The sequence below is a fragment of the Neltuma alba genome, unplaced genomic scaffold (genome assembly GCF_004799145.2).
Source record: "Neltuma alba isolate B1F8T4 unplaced genomic scaffold, ASM479914v2 tig00012508_pilon, whole genome shotgun sequence".
In the NCBI taxonomy this organism is placed as follows: domain Eukaryota; kingdom Viridiplantae; phylum Streptophyta; class Magnoliopsida; order Fabales; family Fabaceae; genus Neltuma; species Neltuma alba.
Window position 1 is genome coordinate 642,258 of NW_021636976.1, and position 22,321 is coordinate 664,578.

The 22,321-nt window shown below is 34.8% G+C and overlaps 2 protein-coding genes across 3 annotated transcripts; both read left to right on the forward strand.

The window, feature by feature from the left end:
* Positions 1–8,754: 8,754 nt before the first annotated feature.
* On the forward strand, positions 8,755–14,033 carry LOC114727848 (AT-hook motif nuclear-localized protein 9). Of its 2 annotated transcripts, XM_028914619.1 has the most exons (7): positions 8,755–8,914; positions 9,033–9,178; positions 9,979–10,484; positions 11,851–11,918; positions 12,562–12,693; positions 12,979–13,140; positions 13,452–14,033. In XM_028914619.1, exons 3-7 carry the CDS (start codon positions 10,064–10,066, stop codon positions 13,716–13,718), a joined length of 1,050 nt encoding a protein of 349 aa, XP_028770452.1. In that variant the 5' UTR covers positions 8,755–8,914; positions 9,033–9,178; positions 9,979–10,063; the 3' UTR covers positions 13,719–14,033. The 2 variants fall into 2 exon arrangements, with proteins under 2 accessions (XP_028770452.1, XP_028770451.1); XM_028914618.1 differs by lacking the exon at positions 9,033–9,178 and having other exon boundaries at positions 8,756–8,914.
* A 1,849-nt stretch (positions 14,034–15,882) lies between these two features.
* LOC114727849 (uncharacterized) lies at positions 15,883–21,383 on the forward strand. Its single transcript, XM_028914620.1, has 2 exons — positions 15,883–16,429; positions 20,915–21,383. Exons 1-2 carry the CDS (start codon positions 15,924–15,926, stop codon positions 21,381–21,383), a joined length of 975 nt encoding a protein of 324 aa, XP_028770453.1. The 5' UTR covers positions 15,883–15,923.
* Positions 21,384–22,321: the final 938 nt, after the last annotated feature.

The following is a 22,321-nucleotide window of genomic DNA, read 5'->3' on the forward strand; positions in this document are numbered from 1 at the left end:
CAGAGAGAGATCTGTAGGGCATCTCTGTGGATTTTTTTTTTGGTTGGAGAAAAATTAAAAGGTCAACGCATGGGCGCTCTAGGCATCATTGTGATTTTGATGAACAAGCCTGAGTCATAGTCATGCCCTATTTTGTTAAAGTAAAAGCTCTTCATGGTTTATACAATGGAATACCCCACAATTATTTTTGTGCTGTCACTTTTTTATTTTGTTTTTGTGTACGCTAATTAACTTTAGTGAGATAAACTTGTTAGCCATGTTCAGAAAAATGTTTCCGTTGTATTACCTCCAGTCCTAATTATAAGAATTAGTTGGCTAATTTGAAGAGATTAAAAAAATAAGTTAAATTAGTTATTTATAGTAAATATGTGTTGTCTTTCATAAAATATCCTTGTTAATCAACTGTATTAGTTAGAACTACTACTGTTAGAAAGATTACATTGAAAAAAAATACATAAATATGAAAGACAAAGTGAATTATAATCTTATATTTAGAATCAAAATAAAAGTCAAACAAAGTCTTATATTAAGGATTAGAAATAAAATATAATAGAAGCTGCTGATTTCCTCTTTTTGATTAATAAGCGCGCTTCCTTTTGGTTTTTTCCCTCTTCTCAGCCGATGGTATTGCATTTGATAATTAAAGCTAATTTTTCGTATATTTAGAGGAATGCTTCCATGGGTTTGAAGTTTATATGCCGATAGCGAGAAATGTCTGCCCGCTACATCAAATCAGTCTGTAGCAGTTAGTAGGGGAATGTAATACTGCCTTTGGTCCTAATTATAAGAGTCAGTTAACTAATTTAAATAGATTAAGAAAGTAAGTTGAGTTAGTTATTGGTCCTAAATAAGTGTTTTCTTTCATAAAATATCCTTACTAATCAAGTGTATTGACTAGAACTATTATTGTTAGAAGGGCTACTTTAGAAATAAAACGTATAAATATGAGAGACAAAATGGATTGGGGTCTTATATTTATGACCAAAATAAAAGTCAAACATGGTCTTATACTCCTCCGGTCCTTATTACAAGACCCAATTTGACTTTTTATTTGGTCCTAATTATAAGACCCAATCCATTTTGTCTCTTATATTTATGCATTTTTTTCCAAGATAATCCTTCTAATAATGATAGTTTTAGCCAATATACTTAATTAGCAGGATATTTTAGGAATGACAACACTTATTTATTATAAATAACCAACTTAACTTACTTCCTTAATCTCCTCAAATAAGTCAATTGGGTCTTATAATTAGGACCGAGGAGTATTAAGGACATGAGGTAGTACTCCTCCGGTCCTAATTATAAGACCCAATTGACTTATTTGAGGAGATTAAGGAAGTAAGTTAAGTTGGTTATTATAATAAATAAGTGTTATTATTCCTAAAATATTCTCGCTAATTAAGTATATTGGCTAAAACTATCATTATTAGAAGGATTATCTTGGAAAAAATGCATAAATATAAGAGACAAAATGGATTTGGGTCTTATAATTAGGACCAAATAAAAAGTCAAATGGGGTCTTATAATAAGGACTGGAGGAGTATAATGTTTTGGCCACAGAAAATCCATATGATAATTAGAAATATATAGACAATATATGCCTTTATATATTTCATATATCTTTTCTCAGAAAGTTTCTCATTTCTCATTTCCTTAAAATGGGATTTTGAAATAATATAATTGAAACACACTGTTACAGTTTTAACAATGAGACTGTGTTGAAAAGGGTAGCATCTCACACATCCTTTCTTTACAATTTCATCATCTGCAATGGGATATTTTATTTATATACACAAAAACAAAAAAAAAGGAAGAAAGAAAATGAAAATGGTTTGGAAATGATAAGGAGAGGGGAGAGCGGGGATGAAAATATCAATTTGAGAATGGACAATGACAAAATGTTAATAATGGCTGCTCCCAGAAATTGGAAAAACAGGACAAATATTGGAGTTGGTTGTGGACAAATAGAGGGGTCAATCCAAATTATATGATATTTTAATTAAAAGAGAATGAAAGATGTGCATCTGTATATGATGGGGGTGGAGTTGAGTATTATAATATGAACACACGCACCACGTACTTCCATATCTGGAGTGAAACCTATGACTATGATGTCGCGTCCGACAAATCTCCACAAGCCTTTTTTCTTATCAGTTATTACATGTAATCTATAATATAATACAATATTATACTGTGGCTCTTTATTATTCTATCCCCTTCCTTCCCTGCCTCAGAATTTATGTCAACGCAGTACAAAAAATAATTTATTTTTAATCTGATTTAAAAAAAATGAGATTGGATAAAAATTAGATTGGGTAATGTGATTTATAATAAGATTTATTTTTATAAAAATTAGTTTATAAAGTAAAAAAATTGTTTAGATTATGATTTAATAAATAAGTTTAGTTTGTATAATGACCATAATGTGTATGACTGCTGTTAAATAATAAAAAAGATTTAAAATATGAATTTACAAAATATGATAATTTTAAATTATTATAATAGGAAGAAATTATATTTAACGAATAAAATATATTTAAACTAGAAATCATAATAATGTGAAAATTTTTGAAAAAAAATATTACATAATTAATTGGATGATGTACTCTATATAATTTATGTCAACATAAAATAAAAATTATATTAAAAATTTAAAATATTTATTTTCACTTATTTTTTGTATAAGTTATAAGTGAGTTTTAGTAGCTTATGTAATCATGCTTTGAAAAAAAACAGTTTCTAGTCTATAAGTTAAATTGGTAAAAAAATTATGATAAATAGCTCTCAAATTTATGAATTGATTTATTATACCTGTAAACTATTTTTTTCCTCCTCAAATGCCCTACCAAACAGGTACTCAGTCTGCTTCTTTTCATGTTTAGAATTATCGTGGATCGCTCGTATAGTTTTCATCGACAACAACAAAACTTTAGACTGAATTAAATTTTCCTCACTTTAAATCCCATTGACACCTTTCGCTTTTTGATAGCCGCATCCAATAAGAAACATTAAATCACGTACAATTAAATATTAAATCATTAAAACTCTTAATTAAACTTGTCAAAATATTATCTGCGATCGTCAATATAAAATCTGATCAACTAATTTGAGTATAAATAAATCTATTAAGTTAATTATTTATAATAAATATGTGTTTTTTTTTTAAAATGTTCTTACTAATCATGTGTATTAGTTAGAATTACTATTTGATGAAATATTTAACATACACTGTAAAGACTATTTTAAAAAAAATAGATAAACATGAGAACTAAAGTATATTAAAATCTTATATTTAGAACTAAACTAAATTTCAGTCTAGTTTTTATATTAAGTAGGAGAGATAATAACAATAGATATGCCCAGTTAACTTGTGTGTCAGTTTTTTTTTCAAAAAAAAAATGATTCAATGAAAATTTTTATTAAAAAAAGTTTAAAATTATTAAATTCCGCATAAAGGTTTCCCATGAAATTACATTGTTATTTATAAATATAATATTGTCAAAATTATTGCTACCACCAAATCTATAAAGCTGACTGATTTAAGATTTAGGACGTGTTTGGTGCTATAGAAAAGTGGTTTTTAAATTTCCTTTTTCGTAAAACCAAACAAATTTTTTTACATATTTATTTTATATATTATAAAAATATTTTTAAAACTATTTTTCTGGTTTTAAATATAAGATTTATTTTGTATAAAATAGATTTTATATTTAAGATTGGAGAAATATGATTTGATTTCTATCTAAATATTTTTTTTATAATTTTGAATAGGGAAAATATATTTGCCAGTCCTTATAGTTTGAGTAGATTTTGAATTGGGTCCCTATAATTTTATTTCTTTTTATTGGATCCTTACAGTTAATTTTGTTAAATTCATCGGTCCTTCTGTTAGTAAAAGTTGCAATTGCCGTTAATGTAAAGTGACATAGGGTGATGTGGCACTCTCTCACCCAAGTATGTATGTGGCTCCCTCTATCATCTGTCTCTCTCATCTCTCCAAGCTAACCACGGTAAGTTCCATGGCGCCCAGATTTTCCCAACTCACAAGCTAAACTGAATCCCATATTTCCGCAACTCAGAAGTTGTGTTCTTCGTGAGCCCAACCATAGCGTGCTCTGAAGCTTTATAAGCATGAGGACCTAGTCCTCCCAAGAGTCTCGCGATGCTCGACGTCGATATGATGCGCCCAGATCGCCTGGGTATCATCACTCTACCGCATGCTTGATTCCGAGAGCTACACCCTTCATGTTCACTCACATGACTCTGTCGAACTCATCGGTGTCGAAGTTAACAATCTTTTGTTCTTTGATTGATTCCCTAATACTTCGACATTGCTTAAGATTATATTGAGCTGGTCGTACCAAGAGATTGTGGATTTCACTAACTTTTCCATGTCTTCTTTGGACAGTGGAAGAAGTGGCTGACAGAGATAATGCCTCTACAAGTAGAGATCCATACGCGTCTTCAACATTGGCAATCAAAACTTTCGCTCCTTCCTTCACGAACAACCTTACCATTGCTTCCTCTATTCCTCTCGTTCCTCCGATCACTATGGCCACTTTTCCTTCTAATCTGTAGAAAAATACAAGATTTATGCAGAGAGTTTTAGTTCATTCTCTTGTTTCTGTTTCATGATGCTTGAAACAGGGAAAAACAGAGCATGTATGAACAGAGAGAAGAAATGAAAGGAATACCTCCTAGCTGGAGAGAAAGTGTGGTCCTTTGCCATGATAGAGACACCCTAAAGATTTGGCTCTGGCACTACTTCGGCAACAATCATGGCTGACCTCTTAAATGGAGTTTCTTGCAATTACGACCTCATAGACACACAGAGAGAGAGAGAGAGAGAGAGAGAGACGAGAGAAGATGGTAAGTGCTTGGAAGTTTTGGTTCGATTAAGGAGCACCAGGTTCGATAACGTGACTTGATGGGAGACACAAAGGCAAAATTTTGAACTGTGCAAGTGCTTGGAAGTTGGCACACAAGCGAGGTATAGGGAGTGTTAACGAGGGAGTTTGTTTGTCTTTATTTAAAAGTTTTTCAATATACTTAGACTTCTAAACTTATAAATTTTAAACAAATAACCAGCAACTTGAGGGAGTCCTTCTTCGTTCCTTTTGGGTGTTGTTAGCTTCGAGAGATGAGAAAGACAGATGGTAGAGAGAGCAGCAAACTTGGGTGTGAGAGAGAGTGCCAGATCACACTCTATCCCTTCACATTAACGACGTTTGCAATCTTTGGTAACGGAAGGACCGATCAATTTAACAAAATTAACTATAAGGATTCAATAAAAAGAAATAAAATTATAGGGACCTAATTCAAAATCTACTCAAACTACAAGGACTGGCGAATATATTTTCCCTTTTGAATATTTTCAAACGGACCTCTGCCTAATTCAATAGATATGATTAGAAGGGAGTTTGTGGCCGTGGGAGCGGGCGAAAAAGGACGCGTGATGGATATTGAAAGAGGAGGGAGTGTGGCATGGAAAGAGGGAGGGGGGGGGGGTGAGGTTATCAAATCGGAGAAATGAGATTTTTGAAGGAGAGGGTGGGACCAGCGTCATAATATGAGAACTGCAAAAGGCAGAGCAACAGTGATATAGTCACATGCTCGCACTGCATCTCCCTCACGCCACCCCTTGGCGCGTGCACTGACTTCCTCATTCGTTACTCATGCCCGAGCCCGACAGGTAGCTCCTCTTTCCGACCTTTGGTACGGCGCGTACGAGTCCTCATCCGGCCCCACATCACCAATCTCAATTGTGAATTATTCAGATTAATTATTTATGAAGCTCGATCGCTCATATATGATATACCACCATCAGCTCTGCGTAAGTGGCCAAGTGCCCCCCTCATTCCTCCCCTTTGCGCTTCCGGTCCCATATGTCATGAATCACCTAACTATTGAGGATTGGCGATGCTTCGTCAAACAAATCTACATACTTTGGCACCGCTTCAAAAAATTACTAGTGTGTTTTGGAACATTGAACTGCTCCGATATATTCATCTCATGCATATAAAATTATTTAAGGTAAGTTGAACCGCACACTTATTTAATTTTAGAATTGAGTTACAACTTACAAGTCTACTAATAAAATACCCTCTTCATAAATGTGTTTTTGACATCATGGGCATAAAAAAACACATAATTTTTTTTGAAGAGAAAAAAAATGTAAACTTATACTACCTCCAGTCCTATTTATAAGAGCTAGTTGACTAATTTGAAGAGATTAAGAAAAGAAGTTAAGTTAGTTATTTGTAACAAATAGATGTTGTTTTTTCTAAAATATTCTTACTGATCAAATGTATTGATTATAACTATTATTATTAGAAGGATTATCTTAAAAAAAATACATAAATATGAGATACATAATGGATTGAGGTCTTATATTTATGATCAAAATAAAAGTTAGACAAGTCTTATATTAAAGACCGGAGACAGTATATTGAAAATAGTGTGGGCCCCACCTTATTACATCTTTATTTCATTTGAAAAGGTTTGTGTATTTTTATACTTAAACAAATTTTGTGGTGTGATATGCATATGTATATTCGTAAATACTGCATAGGTAAACTTATATATTAACCCTTAATCTTAATTTGTTTGTTATGTTCCTTATTTATAGTTTTGGCACCTATCAGGCTATCACGTTCACTGGAGCTTGGAGCGCATTCCACCAGGAGTCATCTTAATCTAAATAGTTCAAATTGATTATAAATGGTTGAGATTCAATTTAAATACTTTTTATATTTTAAATAGATACAAACTTTAAAATAAAAATAATCTCATGATTAATGTTTTTAAGGAGCTAATATAATTTTTATTCTCTTAAATTTGCACAAATTTTGATTTTATTATCTTAAATTCTAAATTGTAGGTTTTGTTTTTCAATAGGCAAAATGATTTAGGTTTTATTAAATTATAAAAAAATATATTTTAAATAAAAAATTTAAGGGACCAAAACCTATTATTTAACATTTGATGGACCAAAATAAAAATAAAAACAATTTTAACGGAGCAAAAATTGTATTCATCCTATTTTTATAAAATGATAAATTTATCCCCACGAAGTATTTATAGCTGAATGATTACTTGGTTGCGGTGGCGTGCTCGCAAGTTCTATGTCCATATCTAACACGTACGTTTATAACAGCATTCAATGAATCTAACAAAATTGAGTTAATTCATTGAACGTGTTTTAAATCGATTTTTTCCCCCCAACTTACCTATATTAAACGGTGTTGTGAAGGACAAAGAAAAATACATAGAGTTATTCCTCTGGTTTTATTTATAAGTTACTTCTAACATGTTTCACATAAATTAAGAAAAATCTTAAATTTTATTAATTTCTGTTTAAAATTCAATAACTTTTTAATTTTACTCTTTTTTAATATATATTATATTTCATGTAAATAAAGCTAACATAATAGTAAATAAAAGGTAAAATTATACATCTATATAAAATTTTTGTCTAAATACTTTATAAATAGGACTAAAAAATATCTTATCTTTTTGTTCTATAAACAGGGTCAGAAGAGTAATATATTTAACCATCAATTGTAAGAACAAAATTAATAAATAAGTATTAATTATATTTTAAGTCACTTATATTTCGAACGAAACTGTTTTTTAGAAGCTCCTTATTGTGGGAGTATATTGGTTTAAATAAAATTTCCATTTAATCGTCACTTCATTCGTAAAAAGCTCATTTAATATTCAACGGTTCAACGTTCACGTCCCAGGCCCCCAGACCATGCATGGGTGCTGGTTATATCAGCTAACACCGCATTTTCAAGAATTAATTTAATTAATAGTGAGAGGCCAGAGCAAGTGAATTATGTTTGAATGGAATCAAAGCATAATTTTTAAAATCATTTTACAATATACAAAATAAGTATATGAAATTTTTTTTGTTTTAATCAGTGTAAAAACATTTTTTTTTAAAATGCTTTTTAATTGGAAGGCGTCATATGCATTGAGTTCAGCGGATGCTTGAACTAGCTTGTTATCTAAAAGGGGTAAGTAAATAGCACGTGAGAAGAGCAGCGAAAGCACCATTTTAAGCGTTTACAGTGTTTATTAAATAATAAAACCGTTTACATGCCAAGTGAAAATATAAACTACTCCTCCGGTCCTTATTATAAGACCCAATTTGACTTTTTATTTGGTCCTAATTATAAGACCCAATCCATTTTGTCTCTTATATTTATGCATTTTTTTCCAAGATAATCCTTCTAATAATGATAGTTTTAGCCAATATACTTAATTAGCAAGGATATTTTAGGAATGACAACACTTATTTATTATAAATAACCAACTTAACTTACTTCCTTAATTTCCTCAAATAAGTCAATTGGGTCTTATAATTAGGACCGGAGGAGTATATTTCTTTTGACCTGAAACTATTATTTTGTTTATTATGAAATATTTTTCGTGATATCTCAATGAATTCTGGCTTTAGCGCGTAGGCGGAGATGAAGGCTGAATGGGAGTCGTGTGCGCGCCAGATTTTTGTACTGCGGAAGTATCTGTCACGCGCCCGCGTGAGGAAACCATGCTTGACAATCCCCGTTGGCCGTGGAGCCCCCGCAGCCCCACCGCCTCCCCTCCACATTCAAGTCTTGTTGATTTCGTTTATTTATTTTTTTCTTTTAATATTTCTTTGATAAATATATTCAGTATTATCCAAAGCGCGAGCGCTTTTCTGTTCAAGTTTTGTTCGCTTCTCCCTTCTCTCTGTGATCCCAGTACAGCTTCGGATCATCATCATCACTCAAACAGAAGAGAGAGAGACAGAAAGTGATAAACGGAGTTTAGAGAGAGAGTGAGAGTGAGTGACTTACAGAGCTCAGCTCTAGGAACTATGCAATCCGATAAGGACTTGTGCTGCTAACACACAGAGAGTGAGGTACCATTATTATTCATTTTTTTCGGGCTTTTCATTTCTCACTTCCCATTGTAATAAATTCCAGTCATAACCAGTTACCTTGTAATGACCGGTAATAATTGCTTCCTCGCATACACAGTGGTCTCCTCCTCTGCGCCTGCTGTGACCGCTCTTTAGTTCCCAAGAAACTGTTCGTCATTTTGAGCTCAATTTTGGGTTCTTCTGATTCTCATCTCTGCCTTCTAGCTGTTCAAGCAAGGGGAGAGTTTGAATCTTTTCAAAAATGTCAGTATGATTTTTTTTCTTCCCATCTTGTTTCTGTTTGTTGGGATTCAGTTTTCTCTCCCTGCACTTTCAAATCAGCGATGCATCATCTCTTTCTTGAACCGCATTCTGCCTAGCTTTCTTTGCATGTTTCTGTTCTTGTACTGTGGCACTTTGCACTGTTAAGCTGGAAGTGGATTTGAAGTCTTAAGTGGAATTGACTTGAAGTATTTCCCCCTTTTGGTTTTCTTTTGGGTGTTAGCGTCAAAGGTTGAGCGTTTTCTGTCTTTATACGGGGCTGTCTTGAAAATTGCTTTGTGTTTAAGGGTTATGATGGGTTGGTGGGAAGCGACCTTTTCCAGTTCATTCGGTCTTTATCTTCAATGCGAAGCCTTTATGTTGATTCTCATAGTTTGGTAGGCTGTAAAGCTTCTCCTTTTGTCTTATCCTTATCTTATTGATCTTTGAGACAGATGATTCATTTTCCTTGTTTCTGTTGATGCCTTCTTCTTGCCTTCCCAACTTCTTCCTTGATCGATCTTCTACCTTCCATTGAGACTCAGTCCAGGGGTCCTTTTTCTCAATATTCACGTTTCTTTCAGTATGGTGCCATCACTAGCAAACTCCTCTGCTGAGTTCTCTTAAAGTTGTTTTTCTCAAAGTAGTCTGGCTATAAAGACAGCTGAAGCTATTTAAGTCTTTTTCTGATACAATAGTTGATCATTATACATTGTGTTTTGCTGATTTTATGTTATTCTAGTTCCTGCATTTTTTTCCCCCTTTAAAATGCCTTTTTGTAACCGTCCTGTACCTGAGAACAGTGCTAGGTGAAAAACTTTGGCATATTGAGTATTGGGGGTCAAATTTTCTTGTGAAAGATTTTGGAGAGGAATTTGAAGTAAATGCATGGATCGAGGGGACCATATGGCGTTATCTGGGTCTGCGTCTTACTATATGCAGAGAGGGCTTGCTGGTGCTGGGGCACAACCTGAGTTACATGGTTCCCCGGGCATTCGTCCTCTGTCCAATCCCAATCTGCCATTTCAACCTGGCATTGGAGGTGGCGCCGCCATTGGATCCACGTTACCTGTAGAATCTTCAGCAATTTCACCTCATGGTGTCAATGTGGGTGCTCCTCCTGGTGCACCGCCGGGAGAACCTGTCAAAAGGAAGAGAGGAAGGCCTAGGAAATATGGTCCGGATGGAAGTGTATCATTGGCCTTGACTCCATCTTCTGGTCATCTCAGTGGAGCATTGACGCAAAGCCAGAAGCGAGGTAGAGGCCGTCCTCCGGGATCTGGAAAGAAACAGCAGTTGGCCTCTCTTGGTAAGCCTCTGGTCTAAATTCTATTATGGCGTGTTTTACTACTTAAATAATTTGAGGTTATACAGTATCTGCTTTGGAAAACTTCAGTTTTGTCATGTTTATGAGGGTGATGGGTATGGTCGATGCCCTTGTTTCTCAACAAAATTTTATTTTTATTTAAGTTTCTTTAATCCAAAGCTCTGTTGATTCTTATTGTAGAGCCGAGCCAATTTCTATTTGTTAATCTTAGGTGAAATGGAATCTATATGCCTAGAATTTGTTTGGACTGCAATGATTTTAATCTACATTATGCCTTCCAAGTGTCAACGTTGAGGAAGGAAGTAACAATTACTTTACTCTACATTATTTAATTTAATTGCTTTTATTACTAATTGAGATGTATTTTCTTTTATCCTTAATATAAGAACTAACTAACTAATTTGCGAATATTAAGAAAATTAATTAAATTGGTTATTTGTAATATATGTTTGTTGGCTTTCCTAAACTATTCTAATTAATCATGTGCTTTGGAACTATGTCTAGGTAAGAACCTTCTTAATATGTCCAATCAATAGGGATACTTTGAGGGAAAAATTACAAATTTAAGAGATAAAATGGATTTGGTTATTTTATTTAGGACCAAATTCAACTTCTAATTAGCTCTCATATTAAAAATTGGAGGTACTATTGTTTAACCTATCTCAGAAAAAAAATGCTCCTGCGTTGATAAATTTTTATTCTCTGTTTATATATTCATGGTCAAAGGCAGTAGAGATGCAGTTAGTTAGGTATTTTGCTTTACTGTGCCATTGATATAGAATTATGTACTAAGCTGTTTCGTGGAAGGCAAGAGTTGTAATTTCTATTTCATATTGATTTTGAGATTATAGCAGCTGCTGAATGTGTGAGTGCAACAGCTATCCGAGAGGCCACACAACTCGAAAGCCTTATTTGAGTTGCAAATACAAATGCATCATGGGATAACTCTTTCTGGTTCACTGTGTGAAGAAAATAACAAGCATAACTGAAATTTTCTGTTAGAGAAACTAAAGAAAATAATTTTTTTGGACGTGAAAAGCATCGATAAAATTGTTTTAAATGGATGAAATCTCATGGGAACTGGTGATATGAAGAGCGTCAATGTGGCTTCATAATTCTTGAGTTTTGCCATTGCTGTGCGATTTGTTATTGTATAAGCTGTTCAATGCATTGACATTATTATACCATTGTGTATGTTTCAAATTATCGATTTTTTCCCCCAAGGGTGAAATAGTTTTTCTTTGCAAACATATTTATGTGCATATTCTAAAATGACCTTAATAAGACCTGCTTACTTTTTCTTTGTGATGGCTGATTAATTTACAATACTTACGAGTGTTATTGCCAGGTGAATTGATGTCTGGTTCAGCGGGGATGGGCTTTACTCCTCATATCATCACCATTGCAGTTGGAGAAGTATGGTTCAATCTTATGAATTTGTATTGATGTCTCTTTTCTTTGTTAAAATTTATAGTCGACAGTTATCTCATGAGTTTCTGCCAGCATATGTTCCCTTATTTGCACGAGGTTCTAAAAATTTGATCTTATGGCTGACAATCCAGACATCATTTTTAATTGACTCCTTCACATAATGATAGGGCTAAATACCACTGAATAATAAACTTATGTTTATGTCTAATTATTTCTTTTTAAATTTAAATGGAAAAATTTAGGCAAGCATTATGACTACGTTGATATCTATGATAGTAAAGGGAGAGATAATGTAGAAGTATTATGATAAAAGTTAGAGCCTTATTTGTTGTCTAAGATTTATTTATTTATTAAGTTAGAAATGACTGGGAGGTTAAATGGGAGATCAAATCATCTCATAAGTGACAGTTCAGATATTTGGGACCAATTATATAAAAGGATGGTTCAAATGGAGAAAAGCTACCGGAGTTATTTGTAATTAGAAAGTGTTTATACTACATTTTTTTTTAAATGAATATTCTATTGACCACAGTTTCTGATAAAGCAACGGGCAGTGCATCTTGCTTTTTCTGCTGCAATGATTCAGAGTCAATCTTTTGAAATTTACTTTATTTTCTTTTTACTGAAGGACATTGCAACAAAAATAATGGCATTTTCTCAGCAAGGACCTAGAGCCGTATGCATTTTGTCGGCAAACGGTGCTGTCTCTAATGTGACGCTTCGACAGCCTTCAAGTTCAGGTGGCACGGTCACATACGAGGTGTTTTGACCTTGCACTCTATTATTATTCCCGGTTCAAGGAATTCCTGACTTTTGTGTTTTGTGTTTCAAAAGGAGGAGAAAGAAGCTGGCTGAAATTTTTTGGCTATCTTAGCTTTACTACTCACACATGTTGAATGAAAATACTTCCAGTTTTAAGTATCATTCTGCTTGTTCGTTCACTTTTTTAACGAGTTTTTCCCCCTCAACCCCTTCGAATATCAAGTAAATCTCTTTGGTCATTTCTATACTATTTTAATGATTGGTATACTTTGGCTTCCTGTAGGGGCGTTTTGAGATATTGTGCCTATCGGGCTCTTATTTGCTCACTGAAAGTGGTGGCTCTCGCAATCGAACTGGTAGTCTTAGTGTTTCGCTAGCCAGTCCTGATGGCCGTGTCATTGGTGGTGGGGTTGGTGGATTGTTGATTGCAGCAAGTCCTGTTCAGGTCACTGCACCTTCACTTTTGCCAAAATGATATTGTTGTCTTCAATCTTAAATTTGTTATTTCGGCCAACAAGTATAGTTGTCTTTTCCTGCTAAAATACCCAGATACTTCGCTGATAATTTCTAGTTAACCCTTGATTACCTAATCAATTCTTCTCTTCATGCTCATCCTTTTCCCAATTACGCATTGCATGAACTTAATCTATGACTAAATCTCTATCAGTCAACTTTAGTGCAAGCACTTGAAAACTGTACTAGACTATTTATCGTTCTTCTTCACAGCTTCCATTGAATCAATCATGCCTTCTACAGGTGATAGTTGGGAGCTTCATATGGGGTGGATCAAAGACAAAGAGCAAGAAAAAGGAGGTTGCACAAGAAGCAGAAGTAGCCATGGAATCAGATCATCATCATCATCAGCAGCAGCAGCAGCAAGCGGTTCATAATCCACCTGCATTGAACAGCATTTCACCTAATCAAAATCTCACCCAAGCTTCATCTATGAGTTCCTGGCCTCCTGCTTCTCGTCAATTGGACATGCGTAATTCCCATGTTGACATTGATTTAATGCGTGGGTGATATGTCATATAATGATATACACTACTGTGCCGCAGTGTACATATGTTTCAGAAGGAATTCTTGATCACTCATCTAATCTTGTTGTGGTAGTAACAACAGAACGGTAAGAATCAACAGAGGAGTAGAAGCAAGCTGACTCGCGGAACTGATAAGTGTTTCACTTTTCCACCTCATGATTGTTGCACTCATATTCTTGTAGCTTTGAGGAATTTACGATTTGAAGATCTCAAGTTCCATGACATTGTATTTATTTTTCTTCCTTGACAAGCTGGAGACTTGGCTAAATGATCATTTTCTTTCCCTCCCTTTGCGTGATATATGATGAATCATGTCAAATAATTGATGAGACCTTGAAAGAGATTGCCACTGCAGGCAATGAGGCCAATCGTTTGGTTTGGTTTCAGGAGTTATGAAATTATAAATAGATGTCTGGGGTCTACCTTTGATTAACTTACCACCTCGGAGGTGACGTTTTGTAAAGTCATCTTAATTGAAGGAATGAGACTTGGTGGATTTTATTTGCTTGTATTATGGCAAGCTGGCACTAAGGAATGTCTCAAAGAAGGCCTCAAGGTCTTGAGAATAAGCAGTGGGGAAACAGCAAAGAATTTTTACAGCCTTGGAGTCATGGTATCATCGACCTGCAAATAATTAAACTAGTCACCCTCAGCAAGCAATAGATTCTAGCAATGACGGCATAGCTACTCTGCAATCTTTTCACGGCTTCAAATTATATGTTTCGACTACTTTCAAGCATAGGGTGGATAGGAGCTAGGAAACACGCGATCCTTTTTTCTTCCTCATCCACCATAGTTTATATTGCTTGTGTTTTTTTTGTAATATATATATGTATATGTACTTCAACTGTAATTGAATTAATGCAGCAAATGGACAATATTCTTTTTAAAATTTTGATAATTTAATATGTGAAAAATATGTAAACTAATAATTTATAGTTTTTGTAATTGAATGCTCACATGTTTAGAATGGACAAATAATAAAAAAAATACAAGGCTTTGAAGATTAAATTTTTGTAACTGACTGACGTCTCTTTGGATTATTAACTAAACGGAATGGAGAATTAGTCATTGATTCTTAGAAGAACTGACTAAATCGATTTAGTTAGCATTATTTTGGATTTTTCAAAGTCCATTTATCAATTGGATCGCTATTACTTGCGTGCAGGTCTTTTTTCTCTATTGCATGCAATCGCATAGGGTCACAACACCAAAAATGCCTTCATCCCACAACTTTTATGAATTTGTCATTGGAGATTCAGATGGGATGCTTACAAGCCAGATTCCGGTTACGTGCGTTTTCATGTGCAAGAGGACATTAACTACAGCCAAAGCTCACAGGCATGTCGCTCTATACATTCAGAATTCAAGTTTGCTACGTCTGGTGATACAATCAACCATCCCACATCTATATATATCACAATCAATCCTTTCAGATATAACAGTTGTTACCGCAATATTGGTGAAAATCACTTTGCTGAGCACCTTAAACTCATAAGATCTGGGCCATTCATATCTGATTTAGATAGTCCAGATTAAATTTTTTTATTTTTATTTATGTAAAATAATTATTTTAATAGGTATAGAATCCAAAATAAAAATAATGTCTTAACTATCATTCTTTCAAAAAATAGTTTTTTCTATTTAAAAATAAATAATTAAAAATTTTAAATATGGATCATTCAAATCAGATATAGATGATCCAGATCTAATGAGTTTAGAGTGCTTATTAAGGTGATGAGCATGAAACTGATTCCAAATAACCAAGGCCTAAAAACAAAATAAACTTGCACACTATATAGGAATAGAAACATAATTAGCTATTAATTAGGGCATAAATATATGGTGTATTTAGATGTGTATTACGTGTTTAATGATTAGTTACAGCAATTTCTTCTCTTGCGCCGAATGGAATATTTTCTTGTAATTAACTTGGTCAAATTACTCAATTGAGATGTATATAGATTGATTAGGACGTTTAACACAAGGAACATAAAATATATAAAAATTACTGCTTGCTTGTCGGTCAAAAGGATCATGTCTTGCCTATAAATACCCTACTCCATGAGCTCTTTTTGGCAGAATCAATTTCATCGATCATTGAAACATAGGGAAGGAGAAGATGAAGATCCAACCCGGCATTTCACATCCCGTTCTCATCATCTTCTTCTTCTCTCTTCTTGTCGTAATGAGTCTGGCGTCAAGTTCCACCAAAGGTGGGGGCACCTGTAAGCCCAGTGGCAGACTGAGGGGGGAGAAGCCTCGCGGAAAATGCCAGGATAACTGCTGTCAGCCCGGGAAGTCGTACCCCGTCTTCCATTGTTCGCCACCGGTGACTAAGCGGACGAAGGCCACTCTGACTCTGAACAACTTTGAGAGAGGCGGAGACGGAGGAGGGCCATCAGCGTGTGACAACAAGTTTCACTCAGATGACACGCCGGTGGTGGCCCTTTCAACAGGATGGTTCAACCAGAAGAAAAGGTGCCACGAGAGCATCATCATCTTCGGCAACGGAAGGAGGGTGAAGGCGACGGTGGTCGATGAGTGTGACTCCGCAAAAGGCTGCGACGCAGAGCACGGTTTCCAGCCTCCGTGCCCTAACAACATCGTCGATGCTTCTAAAGCAGTTTGGAAGGCTCTGGGTGTGCCCCAGAAGCAGTGGGGCGACGAAATCGAGATTGAATGGTCTGATGCATAGAGAACAAGTTCTCGTGCACATTTCATTGTATTGTTTGATCTGCAAGTGTGAGGCTCACATGCTTGGCAGCGTCAAATTGTGATGTATGTGCACGAGAATTTCTCTCCATGCATGCGTGCATTTATTATAAGATAAAGAGAGAAATTTTTTTGGTAGGTTTAATTTATGGAAAATATGCGGATCATAAAAAAGACATATCAAAGGGAAAGTTCCACGTAATGATTTATATCCAATAATCATTTCATTGTTGCTTTTCAAAGTTATTGATGCATTTTGAAAGTTACAACTCAATCTTAGCTTCTCGATAAAATGTTTTTACTTTGTTATGAGTTGCAACTTGATCTGAGAAGCATCAATGGTGAATTTTCAAAAAAAAAAAAAACAGAATACATGATTTTGGTTTCAGAAACATTGATTTTTTATTATCTCTTTCAACATAACTATTATTCTCCATATGGAACTTTCCCTCTAATGAATCTCTTGACGCGCCCGTGTGTCTTTTTTATGATTAGTTTTGGTCTATGAATTCAACCTACTTGAAAAATTTTCTTTTACTGGGTACGTACCATGGCTTTTAATTTTCCCACTCGAAATTTATGCAGCATAAAGATAGAAATAAACGAAAGGTTGCCTTGAGTTTTTGTTTCATCAATTTTATGTTGTCGTGGAAAAAGTTATGAATAAACTTGATGATCATTCTGTATTTAATTATGGAGTATAATTGGGTTTGTAGTTTTGCGCTGCGCACAAAGCTAGCTAGGGGCCAATATTAACCGACTAGCTACTTGGTTAGCGGCAAAAGACAATTATAAAAGCATATGGACTTCTTAACTTCATTTTCGGGCGGGACAGATGAAAAACGGCCAATTAACTTACTTAATACTAAATATAATAGCTGTACAAAAAGACGCACAAACACTCATGTATGTGATAGTTCGAATTGTTGAATTACATGCACAGGAGTGACGTATATACAATATTTACATGTAAGGAAGTGACAGTCTCGTGTCAAATATACAAGACTAGCTAATTAAGAGATACTAGACATTATGTATATGTAGGGCAAATATAATTAGTTCTATTGTTGTGCGTATATTAGTTCCTATGAATGACTCGATCGGATGGAGCGTGCGTGCTGCCACTGGACTGATTTCAAATTCAAGCAGCTTTGATGTGGGGTCCATGATCAGAAGCTGAGTTGTACCTCCACACACACACAAACCATTGTCACTGTGATGTGTACTGAATTTAATATATATTCAATTTCAGTTGGTTAATTAATAATTAAGCAATCCAAGTTTTTGTTTTTGCAGAACTAGTCAAATGCATATGCCGTTATATATCGTGAAGTTCATGACATATATATTATTTTTTTAAGGCGTGATAAAAAAAAAAATGGAATCTCTTACTAGGTAGCACGAATCTCAAATTAAATAAGCTCATTCACCCAAGTTGGCTTCTCCCTTGCCAAACTCAAGATAATAAAATAGACCTATGTTCGTTCAGGTTTATATATATATGTGTGTTCAGAAATAAGGAGACATATGAGGGAAAAATAAAAATTAAATTGCCCAAATATATGTGTGTGACTTGTGAAATATATTTTTCCATCATCTCCACTTATATGTTGGCAATAGAGAATGTATAATCCTATCGCCAATATTGGCCTGTTATGGTGCTTTCACAGGGAGCAAACTTCTACTCCTCCTCTCAATATTTGTCAATGAGAACTCTTCATAATTATATTTAAGCATATTCATGCAAGAGTTCAAAGCTAATTAATAGGTAATATAAATATCTGACGATCTATGTACACATTTTTCGGAGTATTCAATTAACTCCAGATGTGAATGAATTTCTGCAACTTTTTCGTTGTAATCTGCCATCAGCACGAGTACGTGTGTGTGTGTGTGCGCGCGCGCGCGCAGATGGTTAGGATGTCCAAGTGTAAGAATCGACATCTAATCTTTGTTGTTGTAGTAATTAATGACAGAATGGCAAGAACCAACATATAAGCAGGCTGAGATAAGTGTTCCACTTTTCCGCCTGTGATTGCTGTGCTCATACTCTTGTAGCTTCTTTGAGGAATTTATAATTTGAGGATCTCAGGTTCCATGATATTATATTTGTTTCTTCCTTGACAAGTCGGACATTTGGCTAAATCTATCATTTTCTTCCCCTCCCTTTTAGTCATTTATCGTGAATCTTCGCGTCAAATAACTGAAGTGTCCTTGAAACAGATTGCTATTGCAGACATGAGGCTAATCGTTTGGTTTGGTTTGGTTTGAGGAGTGTTATGACATTATATAAATTAATAGATGTCTGGTGTCTCCCTGCTTTGATTAATTAACTTTTGGTAGATTTAATTTGCATATATCATGGGAAGTTAACGTTAAGGGAGTGTCTCAAAGAAAGTCCCAAGGTTTTTGAGAATAAGGAGAAATTAAACAAAAGAGGCGAGAGTGGGATTATTGAAGATATATATCTTAATTTTGAATTTTTCTAGATGTCGGCTGATACATGTCTTTTGAAATATCAGTATATTAGCATTTATTCTGCACTTTAATGCAACAGAAACATGTTTCGTTTACGTACGTGCTGCAGCTTTCTGGGTATAATCCTTGTCTCCGTCGCCGACCAATGATTATTATAACCAATTCTATTACAGAAACTAGCCGGCTAGTAGTATATATACGATCGTGTTTGTCATCCTTTAAATTTTAACTTTTCCTTTCATTATGGTAATTGAGTAAATCGAAGAATAGTTCTCCGAGGTTATTCAGAGAAGAATTATCGCTAAAAATAAAGAGAAATGGTAACAAGAAAGCAGCTGGATTGTCTTGTTGCCATGTTAGAAAATTCAAATATAGTCCGTTGCGCTGCGCATAGCTTTGCAAATATAGGATATTAATTATATTCGTCATCTTCAGTATGAAAAGAAATTAAATAACAGCCTTGGAGCCATGGTGTCTTCTGGGCCAGCAAATTAAATAATTAAACAATTCACGCCCAGTCAGATTCTAGCAATAACGACAAAGTTACTGTGGAATCTTTTTGCGGCTTCAAATTCCTTGTTTCGCCCACTTTCAAGCATAGGGTGTGGATAGGAACTAGCTAGGAAAACCACTCTCATAATTGGGTCCCCGTCCACGCCGTATAATTGGATATACAATATTCTTTAATTTTTAAAATTCATCTTTAATATAAAATATATATAATTTATAATTTTTGTAATTGAATGTTTACATGTTTAGAGTGTTCAAATAACCATAAAAAAAAACCAAGCCTTTGAAGATTAAATTTTCTATTAGTTTAATTTGATTGGTTTTAATCAATTCTTTGACTGACTATTCTTTCAAAAAACTAAATGGAATCGAGAATTAGTTATGATTCTCAGAAGAATGGACTAAATTGATTAAGTTTTTATCAATTGAATCACTATTAATTACTCCTGTAATCCTATTTATAAAGCACTTTCAGCATATTTTATTATACTAAGAAAAATCTTAAACTGTTTTAACTCTCCATTAAAATATAATAACTTTTTAACTTTATCCTTATTTAATATATATATCTTTCAAAAATAATAACTATCTGCATTATAATAAATGAGGAACAAAATAATACATTCATATTAAAAATTTGATGAAAGGACTTATAAATAAGGGGAAAAAAAAGCATTCTTTCTCTGTTTTATAAATAGGACTAAAAGAATACATAAGTGTGCAGGTCTATTTCTCCATTGCATGCAATTATGGAGTCTCCTTCACACGTAAAATCCCTTCATTCCATAAATAGAATTTAGAACTTTTATGAATCATTGGAAAATCATATGGCATGTGCATACAAGTTAATAATTAGATTCCTGTTCAGTGCATTTTGATGCAAAAGGACATTAATTACAACCAAAGCTCAAATATATATGCCCAGTTATTGTGTATTTCAACTTGCCACGTTTGGTGATACCGCAATGTTGGTGAGAAAAACTAAGGCCTGATGGCCTAACAACAAAATGAACTTGTACGCTGTAGCAGCAGAAATATAATTAACTACTATTGATTTGAACATAAATATAATGGTGTATTTAGATGTGTATATATATTACGTGTTAAATGATTAGTTAGAGCAATTTCTTCTCTTGTGCCGAATGGAATATTTTCTTGCAATTTGGTCAAATTACTGAATTGAGATGTACATAGATTGATTTGGACGTACGTTTAACACAAGAAACACGAAATAAAAACTACAACTCAATTACCTGTCGATCAAAAGCTTTATTTTGTCCTGTCTGGCTATAAATACCTTAGTCCATAAGCTCTTTTCTGCAGAATCGATCAATCTCATCATTGAAACAAAGGGAAGGAGAAGATGAAGATCCAATCCGGTATTTCAAACCGTTCAAATCCTGTTCTCGTCTTCTTCATCTTCCCTCTTCTTCTAGTAGTGAGTCTGGCGTCAAGTTCAGCCAAAGGTGGCGGCACCTGTAAGTCCAGTGGCAGACTAAAGGGGAAGACTCCACATGGAAAATGCCAGGATAACTGCTGCCAAGCAGGGAAGTCGTACCCCACCTTCCAGTGTTCGCCGCCGGTGACTAAGCGGACGAAGGCCACTCTGACTCTGAACAGCTTCAAGAAAGGCGGAGACGGAGGAGGGCCGGCAGCGTGCGACAACAAGTTTCACTCAGACGACACGCCGGTGGTGGCGCTCTCAACAGGGTGGTTCAACCACAGGAAGAGGTGTCAGAAGAGCATCATCATCTTCGGCAACGGAAAGAAGGTGAAGGCGACGGTGGTTGATGAGTGTGACTCCACAAAAGGGTGTGATGAAGAGCACGGTTTCCAACCTCCGTGCCCTAATAATGTGGTCGACGGTTCCAAAGCAGTTTGGGAGGCTCTTGGTGTGCCCAAGAAAGACTGGGGCGAGCTTGACGTTGAATGGTCTGATGCATAGCTAGAGGACAAGTTGTGGTGCATGCGTACATGCAATAACTAGTCCAGGTTTCATCCGCAAATGTGGCGTCGAATAAAGGAGATCAAAATAAATGAGCGACTGGCTCTTCTGAGTCCTAGTTTTATCCCTGTTGTCAAGAAAAGTGATATGTACTTCTACAACAGCCTACATCTACGTACTGGGTATTATTCCACAGCGTGTGATTGTGTTCTCGGCGACATGTCAAAATTGTATTAAAAGACATTATGTATAATGGGCTATTTGAAATTTATTTGGCAGAAATACCACTTCTTTTTTCTGTTTTTCCAAACAAGTGAGATGTAAACTTTTTAAAAACTGCATGCATCCTATCAATGACAAATATGTCTCAAGGGGTCATTAAATTTCATTTCCCACCTAATGATGCATATGTCTTCCCTAAATTGGCGACAATATTATTTCTCTTAATAAAACGCAAGGATATGGGAGAAAAGGTGTCCTGTATTTTTTTTTTCCCTTTTAAAAAGAAGGTATAAACGCTTAGTGTCATTGATGTCGAAGATTAAAATAGCCAATAGAACCCTAAACTAATAGATCTGACTCGTAAAATGTTGAACAACATGCAGTTATAGGAATAGGCAATGTTAAATTACTAGAACGGCCCATCATGAACTTGAATTATTTTTCAAAGGCATGGAGAACTCCAAGGTTGTGAAGGACGGATTATGATTTGATCCAACGATATAGGGTTAATATGAAATTGAAGCAATAGGAGGAGTTGGAAAAGGCACGAGTGTGCTAAAAGTAGAAACGGATGCTGGGCTCACATGGAAACAAAAGTAGCCCCATCAGGTAATCTGGGCTTGGCCCTGTCTTGTACCACCAGAAACAAAACATACCTCATGAAAGCTAGCGGCTCTTAACCTAAACCACACATGAAACTGCTTCAACTCGAGTGG